The 11475-nt window shown below is 44.4% G+C and overlaps 1 protein-coding gene across 1 annotated transcript; it reads left to right on the forward strand.

The window, feature by feature from the left end:
• The first annotated feature begins 5920 nt into the window (after positions 1 to 5920).
• LOC133206768 (fatty acid-binding protein 5) lies at positions 5921 to 11171 on the forward strand. The gene is made up of 4 exons (XM_061343022.1): positions 5921 to 6186; positions 8904 to 9076; positions 10053 to 10157; positions 10284 to 11171. The coding sequence occupies exons 1-4, from the start codon at positions 6111 to 6113 to the stop codon at positions 10332 to 10334; spliced, it is 405 nt and encodes a 134-aa protein (XP_061199006.1). The 5' UTR covers positions 5921 to 6110; the 3' UTR covers positions 10335 to 11171.
• Positions 11172 to 11475: the final 304 nt, after the last annotated feature.

Below are 11475 nucleotides of genomic sequence, written 5' to 3' on the forward strand. Positions count from 1 at the left end.
GGTTGAGATAAGAACAGTCCAGTAACTAAGGTATAACACAAAACCACTGCTGCTACCACCAATAATAATAATGATAAGAGAAATAACAAGGGAAGAGAATACAACCGCTAACTACACACCAGCCAGTACCCAGCCTGACGGAGCAGTGATCTAGCCCTTCTGGGTAACTGCCCCCAGTTCATATAGTGGGCATGACATGCTGTGGTATGGAGTACCTCTTTAGTTAGTTTGGGTCAGGTGTCCTGTCTCTGCTTCCTCCCGGCTTCCCCTCCTCCCTGGCAGGGCATGAGACTCAGAAAGTCCTTGGTCAGAGTAAGCATTACTGAGCAGCAACTAAAAACATCGGTGTTATCAGCACTGTTCCCAGGCTGAAAGTCAAACCCACAGCACTGCACCAGCTCCTAAGAAGGAGAAAAATGACTGGTACTGCTGACAGGACAGTGTTAGACATGCAAGATACGTCCCAGGACAGTGTTAGATGTGCAAGATCATATCTTGAGAAGGAATCAAAGGTGTAAATCAAAATAACACGTGGCTTTTCAAATCTAGAAGAGCAAACTGGAGAATACCTGTTGGTCCTGCATGCTTGCCTGAAATGCCAGAGGCAAGAATTTTCCTGGAAGACCTTTTGAACCCGAGTCACGTAGTCAACGTGCTTGGCAAGTCATTGTGTTGGGAACTTTGCTTCCAAATGTTTTTTTGCCTCAATTCTTGCACAGCTCATGCTAGAGGAGGTCTTTTCTGAAAGCAGAGTCAGGCCTGGAAAGTAATTCTTGAGTGACAGACCCTCCAGATGACCTCTGTCTTTCCGCTTGCACGCAGGTGTGAGGAGACATGCTTTTGGTCAACAGCTAGTCTTCATCAACAGTGCCCAATGATCTGTTTCACACCTTGTTGCCGCAGGATGAAGTCCTTTGGGAGGGAGCCCCGATCTGGTAGGCAGGCTAAACATATTCCTAAAGCTTTACAACCGGATTTTCCTCAACATGAAGAGCAGCAGTTGCAGTCCCTCTCAGTCCAGTGCTGCTGGGCAAGGTATTGGTATCCATATCACTGTGGGAAGACCCTTCCTGCATAAAGAGTAAGTGACAGGCTCTGCCCTCCAGACATCTGTAGCTGTGGTGCAGTTATTATAATTTAAACCATTTTCCTGAAGTTACCTTCACAGTGGTTGATTAATATCCTTAGTAATAAAGGCCTACTTATATTATAAAATTAAAATATAATGCTAAAACTTCATAAACCCTTTCCAAAATCCAGTGAGCACATCTGTAATTTGTGATTCTAAATGTCAGAGGCTAATTAGTCATAATTGGTAGAAATGGTTCTTTTATAATTATTTATTCCAAATAATTTTGCCATTCCTTGCCCTTATATCCTTATTGTTCCAGGCCACAGAGTAATTACAAAGTCTGGGGTTTTATTTGGCTTTATTTATAGAGATTTGGGGTAATTTTTTGTACAGCTAAGGTATCTAAAAAGCCACACCAGGGTGTTATCTTTCTGAGTCTCCTCTATGAGCAAGTATTGCCTGCTAGTGTTTGTTTTATGCAGATCAAATGCCTTTTCAGTGCTAAAACTACAGCTATGGACAGTTTGTAGTCATCCTGATCTCTTGCAATGACTATGCTGATTATCAAACTATGAAGATTAAAAAAGCGATTTTTTTTTATGCTAATGCATAGATGCTTGCTATTCAGGGTAGATACTGCTGCTAAATAAAGAGGGTTTTTTCCAAAGCTTCCAAAAAAAGACACAAACTCACATATCTGCAGTCACTGTAAGATGGGTTGCAACTGACATTTTTGTCTGGAATGAGGGAAATGAAACCTGGAGTGTTCTTTCTGGTCACTGTAAGCTCTGGACCTTTCTCTTCTGTCACTGAGGCATGGTAAACTTTGACTTCGATGTAAGCATTTCTCTTTACGCTTGCTTTGAACGTGCTGCTGACAGCGTACAGGATATACACTGAGGTTACTGGAGTGGTAGTTTGTCCTGGTATTATAGTAATGCCCAGACACATCAGCAGGGATCAGGCCTATGTTTGGCTTGGCACTGAGTGCAGGCACATGTGAGCCTGCCTGTCCTCAACAGCCAGCCCCTCAGAGCAGAGGCAGTAGTGCCAGATCCACAGCAAGGACTCCTTGGACCCATGCTCCTTGGACTAAGTCGTGCTGGATAGTAAGATAGTTTTGTTTTGACTTGGAAACTGAGATGTATCACACAAAGCTTGTTGATAAAACACAGGCTATACCCAGCTCTTTTAGCTCAGAGGTAACAAAATGGTGACACAGTAGAAGATCTTGTGCCTATTGACATACAAATTAAAACTTGCAGGTTCATGAGTTTCTTCATAATCCCTGGTCTTGTATTGCCCAAGAAAATAGCTCCTGAGCTGGAGTAAAGCTTACTTAGGCCACCTAAGCAACCATAACACGTGTTTCATCATGTCTGCCCAGTGATGACATGGCTGGGAAGGGAAAACCACACTTGTACAACAAGGAAGCAGAAACGAAGCTGTGCTACCTATGCAATTTTTCTCATTCATGCCTTGGGGGTGAGTAACTATTATTCAGGGACTGCTTTATTTTTTTCCACAGCTAGGGATAGGCTGAAAAGTAAAATCTGGGCTGTGGTGTCCAATATTCCTGGCAGTTTTTTAAGGCTTTCCTAAGAGGCAATCTTAGAAAAGAGGAATCTTAGAAGAAGCCTACCACTTACAGAAGGTGTTATATATACACAATATGTCTGTATACCAGAAGGAAAAGGAGATCCTCCCTTTTACACAGTAAAGCAAAGTGTAGTGATATCAGATTGGGTTCCTTTCAAGTTAAACATATGGGTAGTTTAATGAATAAAGGTCTAGGGAAAAACTTACACCAACCTGATCAGCGATATGTTGCAGATGAGGAGGTGGTGCTCTGCCCTGCCCAAGCAGCAGGTATTGTGACTCCAAAAGACAAAATATAGCTTAGCTTATATGGGATGGGTAATGCTATGGCTACGTGAAGAGAAACCTCAAACTGTGCTGGCCACAGCCTCCCAACTCTCACATCAGATGAAGCATCACTGCACGACACACACTTGCCCAAAGGAGTAGGATGAAGGTCTCTGTGCACTCTGTTGCCTTGCTCCTTTCCTGTGCACTTGGTAATGAAGGACTATAGTATCTTCCCCTCCTCCAAGACACAAGGGCTTGACTACCTCAGAAAAACATTCACTCTGGCAGGCCCATGCTACCAGGGTGGTGGTTGCTTCTAACTCTTGGCTATGTGCTTTCCATGCAGCTAATTTCCACAGGGAGGTTTACACTTCTCATTGCAAATCTGATTCTCCTTCTCTTGGACAATGCATAGTTTAACATGGAAATGGACAAAACTTCAGAGAATATGTCTGTGCTGAAACAGTAATACATGACATAGGAACCCAACACTTTCCATATGAATACATGTATCTGCTGCTTCTCTTTGAGTGTATCTAGAGGGGAGACCACACATGCAAAACATGTTTGACTGTGTTGCCAGCCTCAAACCAGGCAGGAATTCGGATTTACAGAGACAGATCCCAGTTGTCCAAGCATCTCTGAATATCTGACCATTTTATTTTTGCTTCTAAAGTAAAAGCCATCTTTGACCAATATATATGGTACTGTCATAGTAAAAAACGCCATCTGTTTTGTAGCTCAGTCCACATGTACCTTCCCCAGAAGGAGACATCTCAGGTCCGTTTGGTTACTTTATTTGCTATGTGAGATACCACAGATTTCAGCACTATTCTGTTTCAAAGATGTTTTGAGGTGTAGCACTGACAACCGGTAATCCATATCACTGGATTTATTTGCAAATCATTGGATTTTTGTTAAAATTGAGATAGATTTTTCACTGTACCCTGACAGTCTGCATTTCAGAAAAGAGAGGTAACCTCCCCATTTATCCTTGTGTTTACATGAACTGGCATGCCTAGACCTGGAAAATTTGTAAGGCGAATAAATCAAACCGAATGACTTGTGGGAGGATTCAAAAACATAGCAATGTTTTGCACAGGTGGGTAGCTGGATCTCCCTGTACTTCAGATCCAGGAATACTGTCTCACCACTAGATGGAAATAGTGGATTTTACATCTTCTGCTGCGTTATCAGCACTTATACCTGAATACTCTTCACGTATCATAAGCCATCTGCAGGCAACACTGCAGAAATGTGGATCCAAGATTCTTTGCTAGCATGCAGGGAGTAAAGGCAAGATTTTTATTTCTAGAAATCGTCCCCATTTTACAAGACCAAAGACTTCTTAATCCCCGAATTGCTTCTCTTTTATCCTTTCTGTAAACAACTAGAAAAGCCCTTCGGGATGGACAGCCTTTTGGTTCGGCTGCCGGGAATTGCGCAGTAATTATCAACCTAATTTAAAATTTACTCCTAAGTCTCTTGCGCAAGACAAAGAAAGGAAAAAAAAAAAAAAAGATAAAAGTGGAAGGAAGTTGAAAGTCTTGTGCTTCAATGCACCTACTTAATGACAAAAAAGCAACGTGGCTTGCTGCCTGACTAGCAGACGCTATGGTGTTGTTTGCATATTAAAAGCAAGCATATAGTCAGAGAAGTGGAAGGTAATTAAAGGCAGCTCCTCAGGGAAGGACAGTTAGACAGAAGGATTTCTTAAAAAATCTCAGATGAAGATCGAGCTGATGACTTAGTGTGTGACAAATCTGACCTTTTCTAGGAAGTACTGAACCTTCAGATCGATTCAGTTCAGCTCCACTGTGCTGCATCACTGCAAGCATAAAGGGAAGTGCCTGCCTTGCACCAAAACATTTGGATTCACGTCAGCTTCCCCTGTTGTGAAATGCTGGAACCAGCACAGAGCCCTTGCTGTCTTCTCTGGTTTTGACACCTCAGTCTCAAACTCCTCCACAAAAGTACCAGTAGAGAAACAGCCCCGGCTGCACCACCAAATAACTCCAGCCGTGCCTTCAGATTTTTGTTTTTCTGGTCAGGATGAAGTAGCTCTAGGGTCCATCCAGCCTGAGACAAGGCCAAAAGAGGCAGCGATTGGCATAACCCTGATGCTGGAAACAAACCCTGGGGATACACTGGAATTGTGATTTCTGTTGTGATGTAGAAATCACCGCTTTTTCACAGAATATTCCAGCAAATCTCTCTGCTCACCCAACAGAATTTGGCAAAATATTGTCCCAGACCTCACAGGGCTGGTAATGGTGTATGTTTTATGATTTTATTTTATGCGCCAGTGTGCAGCAGTGGCAGCTGCTGTGTTTTCCCTTAAGAAGGAGCAATTAGGGTATTGAGGTTCAATATGGACTAAACGCAAAGTACCAAGGCTGCATCCAGGCTTTGATTTTTTTTGTTTGCAGTACAAGTACCAGCATTAGCTCTGCATTTTGACTGATTTTGTTTGCTACCTGATTGCTGTGTGTATGTAACAGGTCTGCTCCCAGGTCACAGGGAGCCATGAATTTCTGTAGTGATACACCAGTAGGATGTGGGGGCATGTTGGGCAGGCCTGCAATCAAACCCAGTGAACTGCTCTTGGATACTGATTCCTTACTGCTCTGTCGCTGTGCCATATGATGCCCTACACTTGTTTGTTCCTGAATTAGCTATAAAAAGCATGATATGTAATAAACAGCACAATATAGGATTTAGTGCCCCAGACTTGAAACAATTCCCTGGAACACAAGCCCCGGAGCATGGTTTGTAGTCCCTGGGTGCCAGAGCACAGCGCTCCGGGCTCTGTAGCCGGCAGGTGCCGGTGGTGTTTGTGTTGGAAGAAGCCCTAATGCTGTGACACCCCTCGGCGGGCGGCTATGGCCGTGTCCCCCAGCTCCTGGGCGCTGCGGGTGCCTGCGTGTGCGGGAGGCGGGCGGGCGGGAGGGAGGCAGCAGCGTGCCCGCTCTTGCCGCCGCCGGCGTAGGCGGGACTGGCCGGGCGGGGGCTCGGCGGGGAAGGGGCCGGGGCGCGGCGGGAGCCCCATTGGCTCTCCCCAGCGGCACATGTCGCTGGCCCCTCTATAAAGGCAGCCGCCATCCCGCTGCAGCGCGTCCATCTGCTTCCGCGCTTCCCCCGGGACACCGACAGCCTCCGCGCCGCCGCCATGGCCATCGATGCGTTTTTAGGCAAATGGTGCCTCGTCTCCAGCCAGGGTTTCGACGAGTATATGAAGGAGCTGGGTAAGGAGCCGGCGGGGCGGAAAGATGCCGGCCCTGGCCGGCCCGCGGACCTGCCGCCGCTGCCGGCCGCCGAGGCTCTGTCCAAGGTCCGCAGCAGGCGCGTCCCCGGAGCTGGGTCCCACGGGCGGGAGGCGGCTGCGGGCGTTAATGCCGGGATGCGACACCGGTGGCTTCGCGCCCTCCCGGGGCCGGGCAGGGAGCGCGGGCCGGAGCAGACCCTTCCTCCCTCCGCGCCCGAAAGATGTCGGCAGCCCTTTTTGCACCGTAATTGCCGGGAGGCAGGTGCCGGTGCCAAGCAAGCACATTGCCGCCGCCCCGTGCTGGGCCTTCCCTGCAGCCCGGCAGCCCCCTCCCGTCGGCATCACCCTTTATCATCAGCCGGGGCGATCGCTCCGGTTTGCTCCTCCTTCCCGGTAATGCTTCGGTGCGGTGCGGCGGGGAGGTGAGGTGGGGGGCCGCGGGCCAGCGCTGCTGCTGGGGCCGGGAGCGGCTCACCCCGCCCGTGTGGCCGCAGACAGACCTGCCGAGCAGGGCGGCTCTCCCGTGAAGTCACCTTGGGTGACTCCGCACGGAAAAGCCAAACTGGATCAGCTGCCCACGAGTAACCGTCAGCTGGCTGCGCTGCCAGAGGCTGCCTGTGTTCCTCCGTGGGCAGCACCCGTATCTCAGGGTACTTCTGGCTTGTTATCCCAGCTTCCCGGTTGTGCTACGTTTTGTAATGCAAAGCCATGGAGTCGAGCAGACCTAACACGAGGAGCCTCCTCTGCAAGTTCTGGTTTGCCATTTCCCTGGGAGAATCCTGGCCAAGAGGTGACAGGCACCTTGTGCTGTCTGTAGCCCAGGAGCTACACAGACAGAATTCTGTTCCACAATTTATGTGCTGAAAGCTAGGATATTTTCTCAAGACTGGTAACAGAGGTGACCTTGAATTCCTTTGGAGGAAGGAGAGGAAGGAATTTAAGATCTTCTCTATATAAAATACGAAAGGCATTGCTGCATTTACACTCTGGACAGTGGTGGCTGTAGTGTTTTGTGATAGGCCTGTCAATATGTGATAGCTGTGATGTGAGAAAGCCTGTGGACTGAGCCATTTGAAGATTTCAGAGGAAGTTCAAGAACTTGAAGCTCAGCTCAGTTCAGCCATGGATTAAGTGGCAACTTCAAAGCAGAAATTAAGGGCAGAGCACCTCCCATGTGTAGGCAGCGACTGAGTGCTGTTTTCAGATTGCAGTCTTAAAACAGCCACTTTACCTTTTTACAATTGCAATTTAAGCAATGAAATTTATTCCAAGTCCCACTTTAGGAGATGGACCTTTATTGGATTTCACCCTGGCTGGCTGGCCACTTAGGAAACCCTCTGCCTTTGATTCTCGTGATTGATGCACCATAACTAAGATTCTGCAGATTGCTCTTAGTCTGTATAAAAGAACATTCAAGGACAAAGAAGTTTGAATTTCACTCCTTGCCATATGGAAGACATACGTGTCTCATCTCAGTTTAGCTGGATCTTAAGGCATAGCTGATCAGATAACTCTCTGATTACTCTAGACTGGATGACAGTGAGGGATGGCTGTGAGGGTCATTGTGATGATCATTTTCAATTTGGTCGGAAAAGCTGGACTTAGGAGGACTGGTTTTGGCTCTCCAGGCTCAAGCTTAAGGCTGAGTCCTGGAGTCTGAGTTGAGTCTGAAGAAGCAGTGGCTGGCTCAGAAGTACCTTGTTATTTCTAACTGCCAAGGAAACCGTAGTCTTTGCTCTGTGGACTCAGCCCACACCCAAGTGTCCTGTACACCCTAGGGAGTGCTGTGCTGTTACATGGCAACACTTCCCAACTGCACCAGCTGCAGAGCCCGGACACTCACTCACTTGGTGGCACTTTCTGTTCCATTTGGTTGCTTATTGATTCTTGGTGCAGATCCTCCCTTTTCAGTTTGATGGATTTATGTTTGTTGCCTGACTACCCTCTTATTTTGTATTTCCATCCTTCAGATCAAAACACCCTTAAGCAAATCCCCCGAACAGCTCATGCAGGGGATGAGGCAGGGTGAATCATTTGACTTAGGAGTTTTAAGGACTGCTGTCTCCAAATGATCAATTTTCAGTCATTCACATTTCTCTCATGGTCCTTTTTCTTTTGTGTGTGTAAGCACTATTTTGCACGATAGTGGTTTTCTAATTTGCAAGTTCATACTTTGGATACTGGATGTAGAAAAATAAATTTTATCAGAAATTGCATGTTTGCAATTGCTGCAGAGCAATGGAAGAGTATTTCTTAGGTAAATTTAAGTAAATATGCAGGTGGATTAATATGTCAATTGAAAAACATCTGTAGAATTTTCAAAGTGTTAAGAACTTGAAAGGAATAATTTGTATTCGTTTAAGCTTTTGTGTTTATTTAAGCTTTTGTGGCTATTGTTTGTTTCTGTTTGTAAAAATTCAGTGTTGAGGTCTGGGACATCTATGAGTCCTCTAGAGGGCAAAATAGATTTAACTTCAGCTCTCTGAGGAAGCAAAGGACTAATACTGCAAATAAGCTTTTTTCCTTCCTCAGCAGTGGATAATTTAAAACATCCTCTTTCTTTGTGGCTCTTGAGCTTTGATTCTTAAGTGTAGTTAAGTGCCTAATTAAATGGGAATTAGGTATCTGAATTCCTGTGTGGCTCTCAGCCTTAGGGTTTAACTGACTTTGTGACACTCTGTGCCTCTCGCCTTGCAGGTGTGGGTATGGCCATGAGGAAAATGGGAAGCATGGCCAAACCAGATGTTTACATTATTAAGGATGGGGACACAATCACTGTAAAAACAGAAAGTACCTTCAAAACTTCACAGTTCAGCTTCAAGCTTGGTGAGAAATTCGAGGAAAACACATTAGATGGCAGGAAAACTCAGGTCAGTATCCTAGACTTTCTATCGAAAACCACAATTCTTTGGGTGTTTACAGATGATGATGCTATTTAAAAGTTAGTTTTGACATCCACACTAGCAATGCTTCATTTGGTGAACAGCTGGCTCTGTAAGTCTCATTGAAATAAATTATTTTTTTGTGTGTATACGTATACATTAAGCAACTTCCAAAGAGGGAAAATGCTGAAACCAGTAACGTCTTATGTATTTTGTTGCCTTCAATCTGTAGCAGAAGTATTGTGTTAGTAAAGCTAACAGAGCTCTAAATTCCTGTTAAAGCCAAATGCCATTTCATCTGAAGCCTATGGAAAAAAATCCCATTGAAGTTTAATCAGGGGCAATTCAGGCCTTGGGTTAACCTTTCAGCTGGGTCTCATATTTGCATCACAAGAGAGCCTGGCACAGTGTGCAGTGGGATAACAAACACACAAGACACACATGTGAATCACAGCCCGTAATCTCCAGTTTTAGAAGGCAAAGAGCTTCTTCCTGCACCAGTTAGGGAGAATATTCATCCAAAAGGAGGTTAAATGCAAAGAAGCCCTCAAATTCATCTCTCTCATTTCCTTTTGTAAGTGCTCTCTGTGTACCACCCCCCTCCCTCCAACCACACACTGGCAATTCATCTATTATAGCAAGATCAGATAAACCTTACACAAAAGCTGAAAGCACATGTACAAAGAGACAGAGAACATAGTCTGCTCCTGTTAATTGGAATTGTGCATGCTGTCAAAAGGGCTTTCTGATGCAGGAATGTGTCAGAGCAGTGAGTGAACAAGCAGTGAGCTACTGTAAAAAAGAGGATCAATAAAGACCATATCCTGGCTTTGTAGATATAATTGGCAAAGTTGCCATTGAGTGAGCTGGAGTGGGATTTCTTCATTTGGAATAAGATGTTGGAAAGCCTCAATCTCCTTCTAATGTCATGCAGAAGGTATTGATGTTTGTGTTCTCTTTTCAGACCCTTGTCAGCTTAAAAGATGATGGGTCAATGATTCAGGAGCAGGAATGGGATGGAAAGAAGACCATAATAACACGGAAATTAGTGGATGGACAATTGGTGGTGGTGAGTTCAGTTCTACTTTCTGATCCCAAAGTGCTCTGGCCAGTGGCCTAAAAGGGATTCTAAAAGATCTTTTTCCTTCTAGTCTCTACTGAACCAAATTAATAAATCTATCTCTTTATCTTCTAGGAATGTGATATGAATGGTGTGAAGTGTGTTAGAGTCTACCAGAAAGCATGAGAACATCTTCATGTTTGTGAGAACTTGCTACAAACAACTCAGTTCAGTGAACAGAGCTCCTTTACACTCCGTATTTTCCTTCTCCCTGTTTTCTAGTATTTCAGTGGACTGAGTACTGAGTGCAATCCTTTTTAAAAGCCGTGGTGTAACTATTATGTAACTATTTTGAACTTGCAGGCTATTAAATAAAATTGTCAAATGTATGAAGTGGAAATGTTGTTACTATAGTGGAATTTTAAAGTGTGGGTTTGTCAAAACTCAGTTTGGTTTCAGGCTCTACAACAAACTGACTTCAGTTCAAGATAATGCTGTATATGGCAACCAACAGTTAAAAGCAATCTGTATTTTGACCAGTAGCCTTAATTACTAAAGTAGTAAAAACTGAAACAGAAAAAAAAGCATTCAGAGTTTAAGCTCTAGAGTTGTTTCTAATTTCTGTGTTAAAAAGTAAATAGAATTGGGTGGATATAAATAAGAGAGATGAGCTTTGGCATATAAGCAGAGGAATGTATGTTCAGGGGTTAGTTTGTTTTATCATGTTTCAAATCCACAAATTTCTTATCTGAAAAATATATACTGCCAATGGACATGATAAACTTAAGCAAACACACACATGGTTTACTGAAAAGAAGCCTTATTTTGAGACTCTGTTTTCCTAGCAAAATTCTTATTTCCACTCTAGTAACATTCTAAGAATTCTTAACTGAAATCTACTGAAATACTGCCTAAAACTTAAAGCCTCGTTTTATTTTTATTCTATTTTTTTAAAAACTGGCTTGAAACACCTAGCAATGGAGTTTATATGCTTTGAAGTGCCATAATAAATAATCAGAAATATCAGTGTCTTGAGTATTACATTCATACTGGTTGGGAAATGGAGCCTATGAGGGTAGTATTCTGCCAAAGAGATGTCAGATCAGACACAGTTAAAAAGGTTTAGGTGAATTTCTGTCACAGCAGACAGACATGTCCTAAAAGTGAAACTATTTGGTGACAGGGATGGGGAGTTTCCTGTCAGATTCAGAAGCCTGGGGAGCCATGCAATCGCACACTTCTAGTTTGCAGCATCAGTCGTTGCAGAATCCATTGCTACTTCAACCCTACTGCTATTTTAGTTGCTCACTGCATGTATCATATTACT

The sequence above is a fragment of the Neopsephotus bourkii genome, unplaced genomic scaffold (assembly GCF_033783945.1).
Source record: "Neopsephotus bourkii isolate Nb327-2 ecotype Australia unplaced genomic scaffold, CSIRO-AGI_Nbou_v1 NB_1820, whole genome shotgun sequence".
NCBI lineage: Eukaryota > Metazoa > Chordata > Aves > Psittaciformes > Psittacidae > Neopsephotus > Neopsephotus bourkii.